The following is a 22103-nucleotide window of genomic DNA, read 5'->3' on the forward strand; positions in this document are numbered from 1 at the left end:
TTCCCGTGGGAATTTTGCAATATCCTGTTGTAACTAAGCTTTAAGTTTACTAAGGTACCTGCATGCCAAATTTCAAGCGTCTAACTTAGGCGGTTTAGATTTTTCATACAAAAGGATTTTCCCGATAATTCCCGTTCCCGTGGGAATTTCGGGAATTCCTTGTTGAAACTAAGCTTTCAGTTTACTAAGGTACCTACATGCCAAATTTCAAGCGTCTATCTTACGCGGTTTAGATTTTTTCATACAAATGTTTTTTCCCGCTGATTCCCGTTCCCGTTCGAATTTTGCAATATCCTGTTGTAATTAAGCTTTAAGTTTACTAATGTACCTGCATGCCAAATTTCAAGCGTCTAACTTAAGCGGTTTAGATTTTTCATACCAAAGGATTTTCTCGCTAATTCCCGTTCCCGTAGGAATTTCGGGAATTCCTTTCTTAGTGCACCTCTACGGTACCTAAGCTACGTCCCTTCCAAATTTCAAGTGCATACGTTTAGCCGTTTAGGCTGTGCGTTGATATGTCACTAAGTCAGTCAGTTTCTCCTTTTATATATTTAGACTAGCGGCCGCCCGCGATTTCGTACGCGTGGATCCCGTTTTAGCCCCTACATCTATCTTACGCGGTTTAGATTTTTTCATACAAATTTTTTTTCCCGCTTACTCCCGTTCCCGTGGGAAATTTGCAATATCCTCTTGTAACTAAGCTTTGAGTTTACTAAGATACCTGCATGCCAAATTTCAAGCGTCTATCTTACGTGGTTTAGATTTTTTTATACAAATGTTTTTTCCCGCTAACTCCCGTTCCCGTGGGAATTTTGCAATATCCTCTTGTTACTAAGCTTTGACTTTACTAAGGTACCTGCATGCCAAATTTCAAGCGTCTATCTTACGTGGTTTAGATTTTTTCATACAAATGTTTTTTTCCCGCTAACTCCCATTCGCGTGGGAATTTTGCAATATTCTCTTGTAACTAAGCTTTAAGTTTACTAAGGTACCTGCATGCCAAATTTCAAGCGTCTAACTTAAGCGGTTTAGATTTTTCATACAAAAGGATTTTCCCGCTAATTCCCGTGCCCGTGAGAATTTCGGGTATTCCTTTCTTAATGCACCTCTACGGTACCTAAGCTACGTCCCTTCCAAATTTCAAGTGCTAAATTTGTAAACTATGAAGGGATATGTTTAATCATTAGTATAACATTAATAGCAGGGTTACCATCTGAAATCGGCTATTATTGGCTATTAATGGCTAATAACTGCTTTTAATCCGTTACTAGCCAATTGCTATTAATCGGATTATTAGCACTTACCCATCTCTACCTGTACGTATTGAATGGTAAGAGAGTGCACAAACTAAAATGTGTACGCATGAAATTTTATGACAAAGAAGGGCGTGAGAGAGATGCGTCTAATCACTTAGCACGCACATCTCACGGCGTATTTGTGCAAATATACCTTGAAACGTTTCTCTTTACGTTATGCACCTTATCAAAATAGCCTAGTTCTAATACCTAACTGCTGACCTGATAATGTAACTCCTATTTTACTTTTCCAGGACACACAATTAGTTATAGAAAGGTATAAATCGGGCTTCGTGCCGCCCGAAGACTTCCAATTCGAGGCGGCGGCGGGAGGAGACACCACCGATTCAGCCGCGCCACACCACCACCACAACCACTTGACTGCCGCGAGGGGGACCGTATCGGGGAACAGGATCAAAAAACGGGGCGGGCTATTGTCCATATTTAGCTCTAACAAGGTGAGAATGCATATTTTGGCTTATAAACATTGGTTTGGATTATGAATAAGGGCGTTTTCTAGTTGACTAGCACACAAACCTATAAGTAACTCAATTAACTGGCATCATCGGGGCCCTGAAGGTTGCATACGTAATTCGCCACTTTAATAAGTTTGTGCGCTAGTCAAAATGGTATATTTTTATTATACTACATATTTTACATTCAGTAATAAGCATTTTTATAAAGTAGTTAGCATTTATTGATGTATCTGTTACTGTAAAAGCTCGAACTACGGTTAATCTTAAGATTTAAGTGTAAGTCTTAAGATTTACCGACATGAGTTGGTAAATGTAAGTATTTCTGAAAATACGACGATTTTTTCGAGCTTTTACCATTCGAATTCAGTATATGCTAGGTTTTACCTCTGTCAACTGGTAGATGTTGGTTTTAGGAGTAAAACAATGACTAATTCTTTATGGGGAATTATAACACGATCGACTAAAAAATAACTTAGCGACTGATGATGGCATACTTACTGTTTTAATAACTTGAGCGGTATGAATTTGAGTAACCGAAAAATTAACTTAACTAACGACGAATATTGATTAATATAATCAAATGCAGAACGAGCTTACAAAAAGTGGGTTATGTTTAATCCATTTTAGATATTAAAATTCTGTCCGTGCGACTACATTACTAAGTGAGCAACTAGAAATACAAAGAGGGCAACTTCATTATTAAGATAGATTCGATTTTTTCCAATTGAAGTAATTTCTGATGATGAGGATGATGATGAGATGCGCTGAGCACGTTATGACATGTTTTGTTTTTCAACATTTACCGTGCCATTCATGTAAATCCTAAGAATTACCAACGAAATGGTGGTAAGAGTTCGAATCGCAAACCTTTTGGGACATTTACCATTAGAAATTGGTAGATCTTAGGTTTTACTGGAATATCTTAGGATTTACTGCAATTCGAGCTTTTACAGTAACATATCGATTTAAATTCATGTTTATTTATTTTAATTAAAGGTCCAAAGGTCTATGTGCTTGAAGTGATTGGCTTCAATAGAGCTTCATTTATGTCATGATTACATAAATTATTATTATACCAACATTTTACGATGCATGCTTTGGGAATATTTTACTACGATACGTATTTTTTATATTTACTACATTTTATATTTCACCTTTATTGCCTATTGTTTACGCAGCTGGTGTGTAATCAATGCTACGTAACTCGAGTGAATCATTTCCCTCGTGTCAATGAAAGTCATTGAGTATACACCGGTTTCGAATATATTTATTTATTTTATTTTAAAGTTGGAGGTACTAATTTATTTTTGTCTGTTATCCCCTGTTCGATCCCCACCTAACATGGGTACACATAACAACCAATCGTTACTTTTGACGGCGCGTGGTGCATTGTCGTGTGGAAAAAGTAAGTCAGTGTTGTGGGGACGGATGTAAGGTGTCAGCATGACTCATTTGGCTTATTTCCATTCAATACTACTTTACTATTTACACATCTGATACTATAACTTTTGTTTTCATTTTCTTTTGAGTTTTAAAGTACTTTCTTTGCAAATAATATGTCGTATCACAGCGACACTTGAATGCAGAAAGAACATGTTTCCTTCACATTGAGACAGTAGGTCAAAGTCATGGGATAAAAATATTGTTTTCCTTTACAAGTTATTTTTGTGTGTGACACAACACTTGTGGTAGAATAACATTTTCTTTCTGATTTGTATTACGTATCTCTTGGGCTACAAAAAATATGAATTGAATCATCCAATCAAATCAATATTTGGCAACAATAATTTAATAAAGCTGTCTGATTACTTCAGACAAGCGAGTTTTTGCAATACTGCTACAAAAACATGCAAATTAAATTCGTTAAGAATAATTTGCGTAGGTGCATACTGCAATGTCCTGCTACGATTGATTGGAAATGCAATTACTTGATAGGTGATTAATTATCACATTTCTGGTTGTTTTCGTCACGTCATTTAGTTTTTTAGTCTACACAAAAATAGACTTGATATCGAAACACTAAATTGGCAATATTCTTGATTCAAGAGAGCGTAGCCCAATAACTTTTTAACACATGTAAAAACACAAACCCATAAAATTCCTCTCCCTAGTTTTATGTTTCATCATGGCTTTTATTGACGGACCCACCCGCAAAGTTGTGTCATCCGTCTATTAATTTACCATTATTTAGGGCTAGTATTCACCGTAGATGAGGATTTCAGAGGGAAGGGGAATCGTGTGACGAATTGGCGAAATCCTTTTTTTTTATCCACAACGAGGAAGCTCTTGACCTGTATCTCACCTGATATCTGGCCTGTATTTTCTTTTTACCCGATTCAAAAAGATGTGGTGTAAAATCTAAAACACAACCTTGATTTAAAAGTTTGATCTGTTGATTGAACCGAAAACTGTGACCGATTAATTGGTCTTGTCTAAGATTAATTGACTGTTATGGTGTTTGATTTCTGGATGCACACGTTTCCCCTTCCCTCCACACTTCTCCCCTTCGGTGAGCGCCAGCCCTGATCGTTGTTTGTTTGTCCCCGCGTCTCCGCTCCCGCTAACGCTTCTGCAGAAGATTGTCGAGGCGTGCAACTCGATCAAGGTCAGTTCTGCGTGACAAACGCGGTTTGGTAACCCTCGTAACTTTTATTGGTCATTTTTCGGTAATTATTTGGAGTTGTAAGTGGCTTTGTCAAGGTTTTGTACTTTTCAATTTTGTAGATCGAAGCATGTAAACGTTCTAATTGGTAAACGACCTTGGTTTAGATGGTTTTTCATCCTTCAAGCAACTTACGTTTAAGCCGATTACCAGTTAGAACTAAAAATATTGGTGTTTTTTACTGGTTGAAATCGTTTGTTGGGGAATAAAGTATGTCTATTTTAGATATTTTATGAATTAAAATCTTTGGTTGACAAAACAAAAACCTAATTTATGAAAAGATATACATTGTATTTTGATAATTACAAATCGGTCAATCTTGCTAAATAAGCAGAGACCAGTAAAAGTTGTCGAAGTGAAATCGTACCGCGTTGACTCTGTGTGGCTTGGGTAACCATACGCTTGCACGGCTTTCTTTGTTTTCAGCGCACGCACATATCTGATGTATATATTTTGTATATAATTATTTATATAATTTATACTTTGAACACGTCGTACCTATTCGTGACTAAATCCACAATAAGTATTAATTATAACTTTCGAAGTTAAAAATCTTTTATTAATAAAACAAGTGTGTAAAGTTTCGAGATTAATAAAATAAAAAAAGATTTAATGTACTGAAATGAAATATCACATTTACTAATACACATATACTAGAAAGAGGTGCCTAATTATAGTAGAAAAATAGTAAGTTTTTTTTAGATGGACTTGGTTTAAGGTTGTTTGAGTGAGGTTTTCTTGCACAATAAAATGTCATGTGCCTGACAGCTAGATAAGCGTGGTCGGTTTGGTTTTCAGAACAACATGTCGATGGATGGAAAGGAGGATTATTCAGATTTGCCACCGAACCAAAAGAAAAAGAAACTACAAGCTAAAGTGCACGAGTTAAGTAAACAGGTAAGGATAAAACAAACATTTATTTAAACTGTGTAAGACTGTCGGTTTTTTCCTAAAGATTTTCCTCTTCTTTTTATAAACAACCGCCTCTGTCGATTAACGGAATTGATGAAGATGATTTTTTGATATCACAGCACTACATTAATATTAAATACAAATTTTTTGTCTTATTCAGGTAGCACAGGAACAGGCCGCGATGGAAGGTCTAATGAAAATGAAAGGTGTATACGAAACAAATCCTACATTAGGGGATCCAATGACTGTTGAAGGTGAGAATTCTCTAAAAATAAAGGTTTTTTAATGGTCAAAGTACAGTCAGGAGCCACTCCTTAAGACTCCCCGCAGACTACATACTTTTAGTCGGCCGATAGTTCGGCCCGATTCTAATTTGTATGAAGAATTTGCCGATACCAATGTGCGCACTTTCATACAAATGTCCAATGGACATTGTCCATGCTGATTAACATCCTGTCCAACTATCGGTCGACAAAAAATCGGTAGTCTGCGGCTAGGCTTAGAGCTCAAATTCACGTATCATTTTGCCCAAGCCCAAAAAAGCGTGCACAATCTCAAATTAACTAGCTACGGCTCCCCAGGTCAACTAAACCAGTGCGCAATCTCTAATTAACTCTTTCTCTTTACAGGTCAATTAAACGAATGTTGTGATAAGCTGAAGAAACTGCGCGCGCAGCTGCGGAAGTATGAGGAACTACTGATGGAGGCAAATAGCCAGGTCAGCGCGCCCGCGCTGCATCCCGCCGCGCGCACCAACGGCGCCGCGCCCACGCAGGCCACCAGGTAGGACTCTATGTAGTTGCAATAAGAGCTATTATAGAACAAAATATTGTAGTAAACGATACAAGTACATCGTCGGAAGTATGAAGAGCTGCTGATGGAAGCAAATAGCCAGGTCAGCGCGCCCGCGCTGCACCCCGCCGCGCGCACCAACGGCGCCGCGCCCACGCAGGCCACCAGGTAGGACTCTATGTAGTTGTAATAAGGGCTATTCTGCCGCACAATTTATAAACGCAGTAAGTACCACTTACTGCATTTATGATTGTTTTGAATATTCTGAATCCTGACATCGCGATCTATAAGAATCAAAGACCCGTTTTTTTCTATCTATCTTAGAACGGAAGATAGATATTATCATAAACGCAGTAAAGAGCATATTTTAGGTTTCTTCACATACTATGTTAGCAGTAAGAGCACATAATAACCTAATATTACGTGAATACTCGCGCTTACTTAATTTGCTACACAGTAATAGTGCAGTATGTGCCAATTATATCATTCTTATTATGTTTCTACAATTGTTAAGTTCACCTTGCACATAGTATATGAGCAGTAATTCCACTTAAACACACGCTGATATTATGTTTCCATAGGAAAAACAGATAACTCGTACTTAATATTAATGCAGTAATTACAATTATACTGCGTACATACTAAGGATTGTCAGAGTGCTGCCTAGGTGTTAACATGTTATGAACGCAGTGACTGACTCTTACGTTATTGGAAGAAGTTAAAAACCTGTCACAAATCTAGCCGAAGACCCAAGAGCTAGATTGACCCGACACTATCCTACCGAAGATATCCCGGACGTGTCTGTACGAGATTAGAATGGCTCTCAAACAGCTGAAAAACAACAAGGCACCGGGCGATGATGGAATCACGGCTGAGCTTCTGAAAGCAGGCGGAACGCCTGTACTAAAGGCTCTTTAGAAGCTATTCGATTCTGTCATCCTTGAGGGAAAAACGCCTACGGCATGGCACAGAAGTGTGGTGATGATACTCTTCTTCAAAAAAGGCAACAAAACCTTGTTGAAAAATTTATTTTTTACCCATCTCACTTCTGATTCTGTTTTTGAGAGTCATCACGAATGGTTTCACGCGACATCTAGCCTCCCGAACAAACCGGTTTCCGATAAGGCTTTAGTACGATAGACCACATACTTATCTATGGCAGAAAACTGAGGAGAATAATCAGCAACTTTGTCTCGCATTTGTGGTCTATGAGAAAGACTTCTCTTTTCAAGCTACAGTCTCTCCAACGGTGCCAAATTTACTATAGATATAATCGTTGAAGGGCTTGTACGAAAACGCCACAATGTCAGTCCGTCTCCGGGATCAGGACTCCAGTTGCAGCGAGGGGTCAGACAGGGAGATGTCATATTTCTAAAACTGTTCACTACCACCCTGGAAGATGTTTTCAAGCTTCTGGACTGGAGCGGATTGGGAATAAATATCATCGGCGAGTACATCACCCATCTTTGATTCGCGGACGATATCGTAATCATGGCTAAGACCGTGGAGGATCTAAGCTCAATGCTCGATTGCCTCAATAGAGCCTCTCAACAAATGGGTCTTTAATGGACAAGACAAAAATCATGTCAAATGCTGTGTTGTATCCATTCCTCTGAAGATTGGAGACACTATAAGTTGTCTGATGGCCGCTGGGGCAGGAAAGTTCTTGAGTGGCGACCACGAGCTGGAAGACGCAGCGTGGGCAAGCCTCCCACTAGGTGGACCGATGATCTGGTGAAGGTCGCGGCAGGTGCCTGTATGCGAGCGGCACAGGACCAGTCTTTGTGGAAATCCTTGGGGGAGGCCGTTGTCCAGCAGTGGACGAAACGAACGACCGATTCTTTATTTTATTAGATTGGTATATTAAGATCTAAAAGTGGGTGCCATATCTTAATTTTTGATTGAATAACAAGCGATCTCAGCAATTATTTTGTAATACTTGTTTCATTTACCCCTTGGTCATTTGGGAAAGTTCAACATGAAAGCGTTATTGGCTTATGATAAGCGCAGTATAATTGTATTGTTACTGCGCATTTAAAGTTTTGATAAATTATTTTGATTCACACTCCCACTCATAAATGCAGTAAGTTGTAAAGATACGGCGCATATATTACGTTGTAAGAACTAAAATTTAAATCAATCATTTAACACATGTACCGTAAGTAACGAAAACTACTGATAAACGCAGTAAGGAACAATCATACTGCATTCATGGGTAGTAACTATCGAACGAAAACTTAGTTAATCCATAACATAAACAGTTTTTTAATAATTTAAAATACAAAATATTAATTAAAATACAAAAACCTCATATCAAAATAAACTTTGAGTTTAGCTCTATAAGCCCATATATTTTTTTTTACAAATATTTGCGTAACTAATTGTAGACACCCCAAAATAAAATTTCAACTTTGATCGCGTTTTTCTCGAAACTGTTCACGTGTTACTTACTGCGTTTATAAATTGTGCGGCAGTATTATACAGCAGCATTACGAGGAGCTACTGATGTAGCCAACAGTCGGGTCAGCGCGCACCAACGACGCCGATTACAGAGTAACGAGTCTTAAAGTGCTTGAAATAGGTGCTATTTTGCAATAAAAATATGTAATTATGTAATGGCATTGAGTCAAAGATATAGGTAATTACTCCTTGTGATGATGATAATTAATTCATCGATGAAAGCGGAGATCTTCTGATTAATTATATTTCACCACACGTTACTCGCAAACCAAAATCTAGGAATAAAAATAAGATGTTTTTAACATGAGTTTCAAGACAAATGTGAATCTATTTCGCAACTAATCAACGCTTATCTCTACACTTCACTATGCCAAATATTTACAGAGTAATAAGCTGCTGATTGTACGTAAGCTGATCTCACTAACCTTACTGTTATGGTGCGTCCACACTGGGTGAATGGGCTCGCGCGTCACTCTGCTCTTGAGTGAGCAGGATGTTGAGTTTGCCACGCGAGCCCGTTCGCCCAGTCTGGACGTACCATTACAGTATTGGTTGAAAAACCAATGATTAGATTGATAACATAATAAACCTTATCACTTTTATTCCAGTATCGGTTCAAACAGCGAGTCGCTGTCGCGGTCGGCGTCCGAATCGTCCGTTAGCACGGGCACGGGCGCGGCGGGCCCGGGCTCCACGTGTGGGCCCGGCGGGCGCGCCGCCGGCGGCTCGCCGGAGTCCGGCCTCGGCGGGGAGATCGCCGCCGCGCACGCCGACCACGCCAACGGAGACCACGACCACGATAACGACCATGACCATGACCACGACAACGACCATGAATCGGACTTTGATTATTATTACGAACCGGATCTGCAGCCGCTGGGGTACTGCAAAGCGCTGTACGCGTTTGAAGGTATGTGATCGTTAGCGATGATTATAATGGTTAATTCAACATTCGTAAATCTAATTAACCCTGGGTTGCTCTATCAATCAATCAATAAATCATTAATTATTGTGCCAGTTATAGGTAATACAGTAACAGATCTTAAGTATTAACATGAGTCCACTATAAAATATCCTGCCAATTTTGGTGTACAATATTTTTATCTAACTTTAACTATAACAAAAGTCTGTCAAACTCCATACAAAAATACCTGTTATAGCTATAGTTATGGTTAAAATTAAGGTGGGCGTTACTCAGACTGTAAGATAAAGCGGTTAGAGAGTTAGAAACTTTAGAGTTATCACAGATTATTAAATCACTAATCATCCTGGCGGTTTTAAGACTTAGGTAATGGCAATGGGATTGAAAAGTAGGATAAGATAAGGTTCTGCCGCGCCGATACCATCTAACAATACAATTTTCATCCTTACAGCTAACGGAACAGGGTCGACAATGCGCATGGAGAGCGGCGAGCGGCTGCTGGTGCTGGAGACGGACGCGGGCGACGGCTGGACGCGCGTGCGGCGCCAGCACACGCGCGAGGAGGGCTTCGTGCCCACCACATACATCGCCACCACGCTGTACGCCGACGCGCGCGCGCACTAGCCGGTAACTGATACACTTCATTTTCAAACAAAGACCTAGGCCAATGACTGCAGTGATAAATCCCCTCCTCTTCTAAAATGCCACCACCCTGTACGCAGACGCGCGCGCGCACTAGCCGGTAACTGAAAACTTACCTCTTTATGCAGTAGCCACATTCATGTACCTTACTTCCTTTTAGACCAAATACGATCACTGCTGGACAAAGGCCTCCACATCGTCAGACATAGCCACGACGCTTTACACCGATGCGCGCGCGCAGTAGCCGCGTACCTAAACCTTTCCTTCTTTTCAAACCAAAACCGTCTACTGCTGGAAAAATACCTCTCACCTACATCGCCACCACGCTGTACGCCGACGCGCGCGCGCACTAGCCGATAATAGCAGTCACTCGTGTACATACTTTCCTTCCCTTGTCTACCGAAGTCGTCCACTGCAGTTAAGCCTTTTTCTACATTGTGTTTATTTCTTCTTTCTCAACAAATACTACAGCAGTCCTAAGCCACCCCTACAATACCACCACGCAGACGCGCGCGCGCTCTAGCTGGTAACTGATATACTTCATTTTCAAACTGACTACTTGACAAAGGCTGCAATAACTTTCTTTCATTTTCAAAAAATTACATCCACTGCAGGGATAAATCTCCCCTAAAATGCCACCTAGCTCTACGCCGACGTGCGCCTACTACCCGGTGATCGAATAGTGGCTTAACTACCTGCCTAAAGACTATTGGACAAAGGACTCCTCCCTTTTCATCCCAAAGACGTTCACTGCTGGAGAAAGGCCTCCCCCGTTACATCGCCTCCACGCTCTACGCCACGTTCTCTGACGCGCGTGCGGCGCCAGCACACGCGCGAGGAGGCTTCGTGCCCACCACCTACGTCGCCACCACGCTGTACGCAGACGCGCGCGCGCACTAGCCGGTAAATAAAATACTTCATTTACCAAACCAAGGATTATTGCGGCCCGTAGAATCTTTTTTATCTTCTTTGTTTAAATACATTAATGAGCAAATTATTTTTATCGCGACGAAATTAAAATGTTTTGGGTATGTTCGATCACGTCACACACATCACTATTCACTCGGGAATTCTGGGAATTCCCCGAACGCAAAATAGGTACCTACCGCGCATCGTAGTGAAGATTGATTATAAACTGGAACTGTGTGATCTGCAATCAGACCCCTTTTACAAGGGCAGAACTGAAACAGGACTTGATTTTTTTGAAGCTCCTCGCTGAACGTTTCCCGAAACTGAAGAATTTCGGGCAAAAAATGGGCTCGATGATGGGCAGTACCTACCTTTGTGAAAGTGCATATTCAACAATGAAGCTTATTAAATCGAAATACAGGTCTTCATTGACAGATACTTCACTTAAAAATGCACTGCGCCTAGCTACTACTACTACCTACTAATATTGAGGTTGATGTTGACAGAATTGTAAAAGACAAATTAATGAAAAAGTAGATAATAAATAACGATATTATTATTACCGTACTGAAACGTTAACTACCTTTAAGCAAAGCAACAAAACGAAGCAAAGTAACGTTTACTGTATGGCTAAGTTTCTTCCTCTAAAATGACACCAAGCTCTAAAGCGACGCGCGCGCGCACTAGCCGGTAACCGCAACCGTACTTCCTCACATATGAGCTAAATAGCTCTATGATATAAATAAATAAATAAATATAAATATGGTTGCGCGCGCGCACTAGCCGGTTACTGCACAGTGGTGGCATACCGTTCTTCATTTCCAACAAGACTGCTGAACAAATGCTGCACATTGGTACATACCTTCCTTTATTTTCGACTGCTTGGCAATAATGACTTCCACAACGACCGGTACTGCCCGCATTCAGGCGCTTACTGTAAACCTTTATAAGTATCTGGCGGGGCATGTAGCTCGTAGAACGGGGATGGCAGAATCGTTCTCTAGTGACCACGTATCTGAAGAAGGCAGGCTTCATCTCCTGCTGACCGATGATATAGGGTGTGCAACAGGTTTTTTTTTAAACAAATAGGAATATTTAATAATTTAAGTTCAAGTTTCGATGCTATTGGCAAGCTAGGTCATTCTGATTTATGTGGTATTTTACTTCTCATGCAGAATATTCTAATTTGTTTTTTTATTTTTCTAGATGCGGTAACACTTGGCCCGTGGACTTGCGGTGTCAAGTTGACAGCGCGTCGCGCTGTGAAGTGATCGAATCTCGCTCGTGTTGGACTCTTGTCGTGTCGTGATCGCTCCGGGCCCGCTGCGGCCCGAGGACTGTGCAGTGCGATCGTCTCGTATACTATGTTACTGTAATACCTAGTGTTGCGTCTTATAGATAACTATCAATATTATAGTGACTTGTAAATAATACACAAGTTGCTGACCAAAACTGATAGGGCCGTCACAGAGAATTATATCGTTAACGTCGTAATGAGTGTAAATGGCCAATGTTCCAATACATTTGGAAAATTATTGTGCCTTACACTTTAGGTTAGGTTTAGATAGACTGAAATAATAATTGTAATGCTCTTGGTAGACAACTATCGACAGTATTATGCACGAGTGTTTCGACATTAGCGGTGTAATATGGCGTGACGACCCTATTCCATTTGGGCCATCAACGAAATGATTAATTCGTGAGATCAGATAGTTTAGCGACATTAGTTCACGTGCGTACTCACTGTGGCCTCTACTATAGTAACATATATTTTTGCTATAATTTATCGTTACGGAAATGTTAGCATTATTTTTTTATCGTCCCTTTGTCATTGATTGTTCCGGCGGAGACCGTCGGAGAGCAAACGACGAAATCATAATAACATTCCATGATCTTATTTATTGTGTATATTGTTGGCTACTTGACATACATATTTTCATGTATGCCGCGTGGCGTCATAGTGTAATGTTATTGTAATATTGTGTAACACGTCTAGATCTTCATTGTGCCAGCTGTTTATGGATTAAGGTTTTTCGTACTTATTAATAGTTATACTCTTGCTTTTATGTGATTCTGCCATTGCATTATTGAAATTATAGCAAAAATTAGGTTATGAATTATTAAAATTAGCTAACTGTGTAAAATATGTAAACTTAAACCTCAAAATGAAAATCATTTAGTATGTAATTAATACTGTATCCAATATACAATGTATTATAAATATGCTTACGTTACTTTCCATTTATGTACTAGTTAATATTGCTAGCTAAATGTCGTAACTAGCCAATGCTATTTTCTGATTATTTGCTATAGGCGAAACCGTATAGTTATGTATTTATATATAGCAAGAAGAAGAATGAACGGACGCATTTGAATTTGAATTTTATATAAAAATAAATCTATATTGAGGACTTTGAACACGAGTTTTATTAATTAGTCTTATAACACGCCTACCCAACCGAAATTAAGGTACACTTACACTGAACACAATAAGCGCTGCTGTTGTCTACTTATCCCAAAATGGTCGCCACTGATCGCCACACTATTAGGTTTTGTGTCTCAGCATGAACTTGTGCACTACGATAAGAGGCGACTTTTCATTTTACTATGAGCTATTTTTTGATCGAGGAAACACTTCCGTGAAGATTAAGTTATTTTTTGCTGTGGCAGGCAAGCTTAAAATACTCTGCTGCTGCTTCTTATTTAAATCGATGTCAAAGTTTGCAACATACAATACGGGGGCCCCCAATTAAAAAAAAAACGGTAACAGTAGTTAAAAAATTGTAGTAAAACTATTCAGCGAATTAGGTAAGTACTTATTTGTATTTCTTTGCAAATTATCATAAATGAATTTGGTTCAACTGTAAGGCTGAGTTGCACCACCTAACTTTGACCGTAACTATTGACGATAACTGGTGTTTTTTGTATGGAGTTTGACAGATTTTTGACGTTTGTCAAAGTTAAAGTAAGATGGTGCAACCCAGCCTTATTATTCACTGTTTTGTTTTAACTGTTTCTGGCAGACCCTGGGAGTGCCCATTGCTCTAATATGGAGCGGTCACCGTCATTGAAGGCGATGGAGCATGCGAAAACTAGTGAACCAATCTGCAAAATGCCATGTAGAAGCTGCCGACGAACCAGGCGTTGCTATTTGGACAAAGAAGTACATACCGACTTTAGTAAGTAAGTAATTAACGTCTTTATGATAGCTGATAACTTCTCATTTGTTTTTTATACGCTAGCCATAGCGAGTCGAAGCATGCCGACGATAAGATGAAAGTATGATGTAGTGGTTATTGTTGAGCAGCTTTGACCTCCGTCTTTCCTAATTTCCCTAAACAGTAAGACGAATTAACCCTTTCTGCTTACAATCGGAAAACTGCTTTGCTTATCGCTACTATGTAATTAATTAGGTAATTCATTTTTACAGTAACAAACTTACCGCATAATTTTGCTTGCATGAGACGTGAGGTGTTTACATTGCGCAGCATTGGCTGCTCCATTGGCCGAGTGCACGCCTTCCGCGTCTCGCCACGCAATGGTTGCATAATATTAAAGCTAACAAGCTTCACCTGAACAACATCCACGTCTGATTTTCTTAGCTCACCAACTACACTGTTCCAAAGACATCCAACGATGAATGCCGCACAAAGCGGTGGACGCGAAACAGCAACCCCACAAAGTAAGACGTGGTACACTTGTAACTCCCAATGCTAAAACGAGTTTTGCGGGAATTGTAGGTACGCCATCCCGAGGTCGGGGATTGTGCAAATATTTAAATGGTTTTCCTGCTCCGGTCGGCGTATTGCATAATATGGCTAATCCTAGTGACCCGTTTAAAAAATATTGGAAAAATTCATACTTCTGAATGGATAAGATAGTCAATAAGACGATCGTGTTTGTTTCTTTTTAGTAATGACTACTTACTAGTTAGTTAACTCCTAATTAGAATTGAATACTTATAATTAGTTACCAACCAAAATATAAAAACAATCATTAAGAACTTAATTCAACAAATTGGAGTGCTTATTTGAAATAGTTAAGAAAGTAAGTAGATAGTTCTACATAAATAGTCCCTTAGCGAGTAAAGGTGCTCATTCTAAACCATTTCGTAACTAAATGCTGTAATCGACTGAGTCTGAACCGTAAGCTCCTCTTGCATTTAAACAGGAATTACAGAACAAATTCCACTAATCAATATATGTATCTAATATTGAATCAATAAGTGAATTATTAGTTTAACAATAGTAATCGCTTTTTTATAGATAAAAGCTTTTAGCAATTTAACAATAATAAAAATAGCGTTTGTTATAATTAAAAGCTTTGCAAAAGCTTGATGTTACAAGTGTGGATTACGTTTTATATCGTATTATTTGTTGACCTTTTGCAGTTGCCAGATGTAAATGGATACAGTTTGTTGCAATATAGCACCAATTACAACTACAATAAGATGCTACAAAGTTTAGCTTGATGCGCTGTCGTCACCTATTATGACGAGCCATTAAGAGTAGGCGCACACCGTTGATTTTTCGTCGGCCGATAGTTTAGTCGGGCAGTTGATCAGTATGGGCATGTATGGGAGTGCGCACACTACGCAGATTCGATTTGGCCGATTCTTCATACAAATAAAAATCGGGCACAACTATCGGCCAACTAAAAATCAACGGTGTGCGCCTACTCTTAAGATCAGAATGGTTTGATGTGCCAATACTTACTCGCTAATACAGCGTAAGTAATACCTCGTTGAGTATTGGGGTTAACTTAGAGGTGAAAATCTCACATTACAACGTGCTAGATAGATAGTACCTACTCATTTTATGGGTAATTTAATTATTTAATCTCGCATCAATAAAATTTAAAGTAGGTAAATGAAAAGCGAAGACCCAGTTAAAATAATAACATACATTCATAGTTACGAAATATTATAACACAATTCTTTTTTGGCAGCTACATTACCTATAACTTTAAAATAGTATAAGGAGCCTTTGTACATTAGAGGATCTTTTACATAAACAACTTATCTCATTACTTCAACAGTATTTAAGAACTTTCCCACGTTATTTAATTATTATGTCAAGGTGTAAAGAGTCAAACTCAACCGTCAGACCACGTAAAAGTTGAGATTTGTTCTATTGATTTAAATAACTTGTTTATGAATGACCCTAGTTATTTTAGTTAACAACAGAAAACGTACCTAATTAAAAGATAAATCGCGAGATCTTTGTCAGTTAGAAGGTAGAGACTGTGGTAGAGACCTACTTCGCAAACAAACTGGCGAAAATTGTGAAGATTTAGCAATTTATTTACGTTGTACATTTTCAGAATCTAATTAAAAGTAACTAAGTATGTGGCTCTACTAGGTAGGTATAAATCGGAATTTTGGAAATGCAAATGAAAGTTATAATATGTTTAGATTTCATCGCTAATAAAGCCTTAAACACTAAAATACCTACTTTATTTTATTTTTACAAATAAAATATTTGTAAAATATTTTATAGCTCCATATGAAATTACTTATCTTTATAAAATTGATCTAAGAAAACTGACCAATTAGTTCTTGGGTAAAGTTAAGTAGCTATCATGAGAGGACACTACCATCCTTTTAGTAAAGTGCTAGCGCTATCCGACAGAAAAAGCCTCTAGGTTTTCGTTAAAATTGCACATTTTTTGGCGTAGAAACCTGTGAGCCAAAGAGGATTAGTCCGGCTTGACTGGGAATCGAAGCCCATTTCAGTTGGATTTTAGTTCCGTACACAGTTATCGGAATACCTTTTATTCCAACTACGTTAGTCTTTGTTGATGCAAAAATATGCTGAACAGCTTTTTCAGTTTTCTTTCCATATTGTTTGATTTTATACATTTAAATAATATTGCTCTTGAATATTCTGCATCTTTTAAATGTTTCAGAAGATTATATTAATAACTTGTATCTGGTAACACTACACAATAACTCGTACTCGTATGTATTAAGTTCTTACACTCAAATAATAGGTAGGTAAGCTAAGAAATAACCAGTTCACTAGAATATCCATCATATGATATTTCTTTAGATATTATTCACTAACTGAATCCCTTACTTAGATGATAGCTAATCAAATCCCCGTTCATACACAGAGGGATTTGAGAGATGAATGACAAAATATAAAACACGAGTGATTGATGGATGTGGATGAAAAAGAAATATGTTGATAGAAATCACACACCCATTCAAGCTTTGTGATTAGAAAACAGATTATCTCTTAGACAGTTTAGAGAAAGCTATAATATAATAGTAGCTCAGATTCAGTTTAAGGCTTCTCTATAGGATTTAAATTTGGTGTAATATTCAATATATTCTGCGATAGTCTTCTACATGTAGAGGTACTACCACTCTATACTATAATGTGTTTTTGAGTAGCTCAGTACTATTAATGTCCTAATAAACAATGTTATGTTCGATTTCGTTCGATACAGTCGTAATCGCTGCGTTAAGTTCTCAAAAGCATCAGTAAAAGCGACTCTTCTTCTCAAATGACAGCCTGCATTTCGAATACAAAATTAACTAAAATTGGCCAAAAGGATGTAAACTACCTTTAGCGAGCTCAATACTTCATTCGTAAAGATACAATTATTTCTTTTACCGGTTTTGTTAAAGGAAACACTTCGCTTTACTTTTTTGCGTAAGCAGTAAAAAAGTTATGTTAGCTCTACAATTTTTCTGTGTGGAAAAGATAGCTAGCGATAAGACCGCCTGAATACTTTTACAAACATAATGTAGTTTCTGAGATTTTGTTTCATTCAAGGATTGATTAATGGATTGATTTCTCGATTTATTTTTCATGGTATCATTATTATTCAACGTTGAATGCTTTCAAATCGACAAAAGACCGTAACAAAAGCGTAAATTAACTAAGTATTTCTCGGCTAAACTGAAAGCCAAATGTGCGTTCAGGTTTTATCTAATATTCATCGAATCCTTCCATCTAAAAACTACATTCATTGAATATTCGATCGCGTTCGATTTCGGGCACCGGGTTAGGTAACCAGATTATTTCGTTACCAGGATAACGGCTGTTACCACACATGTCGGCAAAATTAGCAGGTGATTTTATGACGAAACGCAGTGTGAAACAAATACTGTAGTTGCAATTATTAAATGATTTAAGTGTTGTTGTAATGCCCATTTTAGAAACGTTTCTATTTTTTATACAATGACCTTTAGTAATTAAATAAAAAGTGTTTTAAATGGTAACCTTGATAGTCAATAAAATTGCAGTCAGTGGAATCAAGACGTGTCTTTTAATTATGATATAAAAATCTACTGAAGTACTGCTATCTTTGATAACTAACTGTCTCGGTGCTCTACATTATTTACAGGCAAGTAAGCTTGTCAAGATTTTTTTGTTTTATAGTAAATTGTGACATGCAATTTACTTACATTCCCGTGAAAGCAACTAAAAACTAAAGATATTAGTAACACTAGTAGAGGCGCTCTACCAAATACCTAAGAGAGATAAATACGTAAGATAGATGAAGGGGGTAAAACGGGATCCACGCGTACGAAGTCGCGGGCGGCCGCTAGTATGAAATATCTAGTTATGCATTTATTTATCCAGATTATAACAAAAATAGTCTAATATTATTGAACTCCTGTTTCTTACACCGCTAAAGACTGAAATTGCTGGTTTAAGGTACTTTTGTACATATACAATTTTATTCAAGTTTTTTTTATTGATGTCTAAGTATCGTTCCTGAAAAATACAATTACTCTAGTATTCAGCGCTCTCCTGACAATACGTCTTAGAATACATAATTATGGAGATGTATGAGCAGTAATACCGGCGTGCCCGGGGGAAGGAATACTAAAGGCCTATAATTTGTCAGCGCTGATATTAGGGCGCGTGTCATCATCCCGCTTCTTTGTTATTCTGCCCTCACTCGCTCCTACTCCTACCTACTTAATGAAACTTCTGCGATGTTCATACGTAAATTAATTTAATTGCAAATAAAGGGTGGAGGGTTCTTACGAGCCACTATATGCCTGGGTAGGTAATTATGTGCGAGATACAAATAGGATGAAGCGGAGATGTTTGCTGTTTTGCAATTTTGAAAGAGTTGACGGGCGCGGATTCTTGCGTAATGCGTTGTTGACATAATAAGTGGCAAATGTTAGGAAAATTCGAATAAGTGATATTAATTAGATGTAGCATACTTTCATACCGGTCCGGTGCCGCCGAGCGCGCAGTGTCCGCACGACTGCCGACTCCGACGCAGCATGCGCCCGCGCACTTCGATCGCTTCTTGATTTAATCGTGATAAATTGACAATCCCTTGCTAACAACGACATCATAAATTAAAGTACTAACGAACTGACAGTGGAAGTATAGAAGTGGTGTTCAATTAATTTTATCTTGGTGGAATACCGGGATTTCGCGCTTATAAAGCAAAGGTTCGTAACAATTTTTTTTATTATTTCAAAAGCTATAAAATTCATGAAAAATGTGTAATAAGATTCGTACCTACCTATCTTGATAAAATCCCAATAGCAGTTGTTATTGCAGTAGATTAATAGTAGGCCTAACTAACAGCTATCGTAACCAATTGTTATTATGAACGAAGAATATGTCTAACAAATCACGAATTAATAAATGCAATAAAAGCAAAATATTTTACTAGTGGGAGTTAATCAGTTTGTTTACAAGAAAATAATAAATTAATAGCGCGTGCGATAATCGCTGAAACGCACACTATCCGCAATCCGCATGCTGAACAGAAACGTGAAAAATAACGACTCTTCAGTACATTTTTGGTTTTAACAACTGCCTAATATTAATAATATTATCTTGCTCCATTTTGCGTATTACTTATCATTTTACTGTTATAAAAAATCAATATAACATACGTAAGTATTTCAATTCTATCACGAAAAAAGAAAAACATTCTGATTTATAAAACCTCCCGTCGCCACGGGAATATCCTTATAACAATATGAATATATTCATAGCAAAAGTGGTTGACGTAATAATCACTAATTCCTATGTAAATTGCATTCGGCTGCTTATTTATTGTATTACTTTCTCGCCAGCCTTACGTGTATTGGAATTTTGTCACGCAGGATGATGGCTCTCACAAATTTAGAAGGATTGACCTAGAATCGAGGCTTGCCTCACAACTACTTTGTTGACATTGTGTAACCAAGTAAGACCGCTTGAAGTGCTTAGTGGCTACATGGTACATACTCACTTCAAGCTTTGACAGGTAGATGGATAGTAATTTGGATACCACGAGGTACCTGAGTAATAGTTGCTTTTAAAATAATATGTATAGGTGTAATGAGGCATATCATATTCTCATTTGAGAGGTTCAATGCTAATTTAGACATAGTCTCGTATAAAGCGGTGCCGATCGTGAGCCACAGCTGGAGAATAAGTCCATTACACACCTTGTTACATTTCGTAATTGAAATATTCTAATCTCAAGAATTGAGATTGCTTTCAGAAGTAGGAGCGCGTGGAAAGTTTTAGAGGCATTGAGAAAACGTAGCTAAGTGTCCAGCGCGAGGTGAACGGACGGTGTCAGGGACAAACATTATAGTTCCATCATATTATACCTAAGTTAATATTAAAAGGACGCGATTATTATTTATCTCGATCTTGCGCAATGACGTCAAATTAGTGTGCATTAGTTTGAGATATTAGAGAGCTTGATCGTTAAGATTAAATTGCAAAATCTTTATATTTATTCATATCACGAGCAAAGCTTTACTACATTATTCTGATTTCGTACAGATAAACGCATTATGTTTCAACATTGTACAAAATACTAATGTGGCTGTGAATGTTGTATACCCTGAATTTGACATTCAATAAGCTTATTATCTTATTCGCTGGAATTGGTTCGTAATTCAGGTGCTTTCATCTATTATTTGAAGCCAGACTACTATTAATGGATTTCACTACGAGCAATGTGGAGACTTAATGCTGTTCATTTAGATTATTTTGGAACTAATACCTAATACTTAACTAACTACAGGTCAAAAAGGGCATTCTGGGAAATGTAGGTAGATTAATGGTTCTAAGTTCTAATCTAACAACTCTTTAACTGGTACTTGAATAAAACGAACCTTATTTTTATATTAATTAATGCTAACATTCTACTTAATTTCATCTTGGCTAATCACCATTAACACCCATGTGCCTCCCTGCGTACAATTTCAACACAATATTCACTTAATAAGTTACGCTTTGTGCAGTACTTACCTACTTTGTAAAATCATAATGAGTTCTCTAATAGTTATATAAACTGAATTACAAACTCTATTAGATGAAAATTAATTTCACAATGAGCAGCAAATTGAGAGCATGTATGTTTTAGTTCGTTGTAATTAATTAATTTTGAGATATAGTTATTTCGCGGAATAACAAGATTTAAACAGATGAACAAACGGTGCGTTTGCGCCGGTGCGTCGGATAAACTAGTTATACAATATTACTCATCGTAAAAGGCATGAAGCGTAATAACTATATCAATCAAAACCTTGACAAAACGTTGTATAACCATGACATTACAGTGTATTACAAATATTACAATTTAACCATAGCGATGAGAAAAAATAACACGGCTCAATAGTTCATTATTTCGTAACCGACTTAATATTCAGCTTACCATTATTTCGGCATTCATTATAATGCATGCGGTAAAAAGTAGGTAGTGTTTATCATAACCGAGTTAATCATTGCCGCGGAATCCAGGCAAAACATTGCGTCGATGAATTGCGTAAAGGAGCACAAAAGAACCGGTCCTGGTTACCGCTCCATTTCAGCTGCCCCCTCCTCGAGCTGGCAAGAGGCAATGCGCGCCCGTCATTTGTCTTGCTTGTCCAACTTTGAAGGACTTCAAACTATTCAAACGAGGGAATGTCCAATCGAAAGGAGAATCGAACATTTCAACGCTCCCTTGCCTCGAAAGTTGTGCCATAAATATCAATTTTATTACTCTAATCTAATATATAGGCATCTGGGTAATGCAATATCAGAAGTTTACCTACTTAAATC

At 38.0% G+C, this 22103-nt stretch overlaps 2 protein-coding genes across 4 annotated transcripts in view; both read left to right on the forward strand.

The window, feature by feature from the left end:
• Nucleotides 1–13488, forward strand: part of LOC135081106 (formin-binding protein 1-like) — a 65212-nt gene extending 51724 nt beyond the window's left edge. Inside the window, exons 8-15 of one of the 3 annotated variants that reach the window (XM_063975850.1) lie at nucleotides 1550–1753; nucleotides 4347–4376; nucleotides 5232–5330; nucleotides 5506–5599; nucleotides 5975–6128; nucleotides 9206–9507; nucleotides 9971–10146; nucleotides 12277–13488. In XM_063975850.1, the coding sequence (XP_063831920.1) occupies nucleotides 1550–1753; nucleotides 4347–4376; nucleotides 5232–5330; nucleotides 5506–5599; nucleotides 5975–6128; nucleotides 9206–9507; nucleotides 9971–10143 (1056 nt within the window). In that variant the 3' untranslated portion in view covers nucleotides 10144–10146; nucleotides 12277–13488. The remainder of the gene's footprint in view (nucleotides 1–1549; nucleotides 1754–4346; nucleotides 4377–5231; nucleotides 5331–5505; nucleotides 5600–5974; nucleotides 6129–9205; nucleotides 9508–9970; nucleotides 10147–12276) is intronic. The other 2 variants (XM_063975858.1, XM_063975866.1) reach the window with 2 other exon arrangements.
• Nucleotides 13489–19277: 5789 nt separating this feature from the next.
• Nucleotides 19278–22103, forward strand: part of LOC135078355 (nose resistant to fluoxetine protein 6-like) — a 92366-nt gene continuing 89540 nt past the window's right edge. Inside the window, exon 1 of the mRNA XM_063972955.1 lies at nucleotides 19278–19498. The gene's annotated coding sequence lies outside the window, so the exon portion shown is untranslated. The remainder of the gene's footprint in view (nucleotides 19499–22103) is intronic.

The sequence above is a fragment of the Ostrinia nubilalis genome, chromosome 2, assembly GCF_963855985.1.
Source record: "Ostrinia nubilalis chromosome 2, ilOstNubi1.1, whole genome shotgun sequence".
Taxonomy (NCBI): Eukaryota; Metazoa; Arthropoda; class Insecta; order Lepidoptera; family Crambidae; genus Ostrinia; species Ostrinia nubilalis.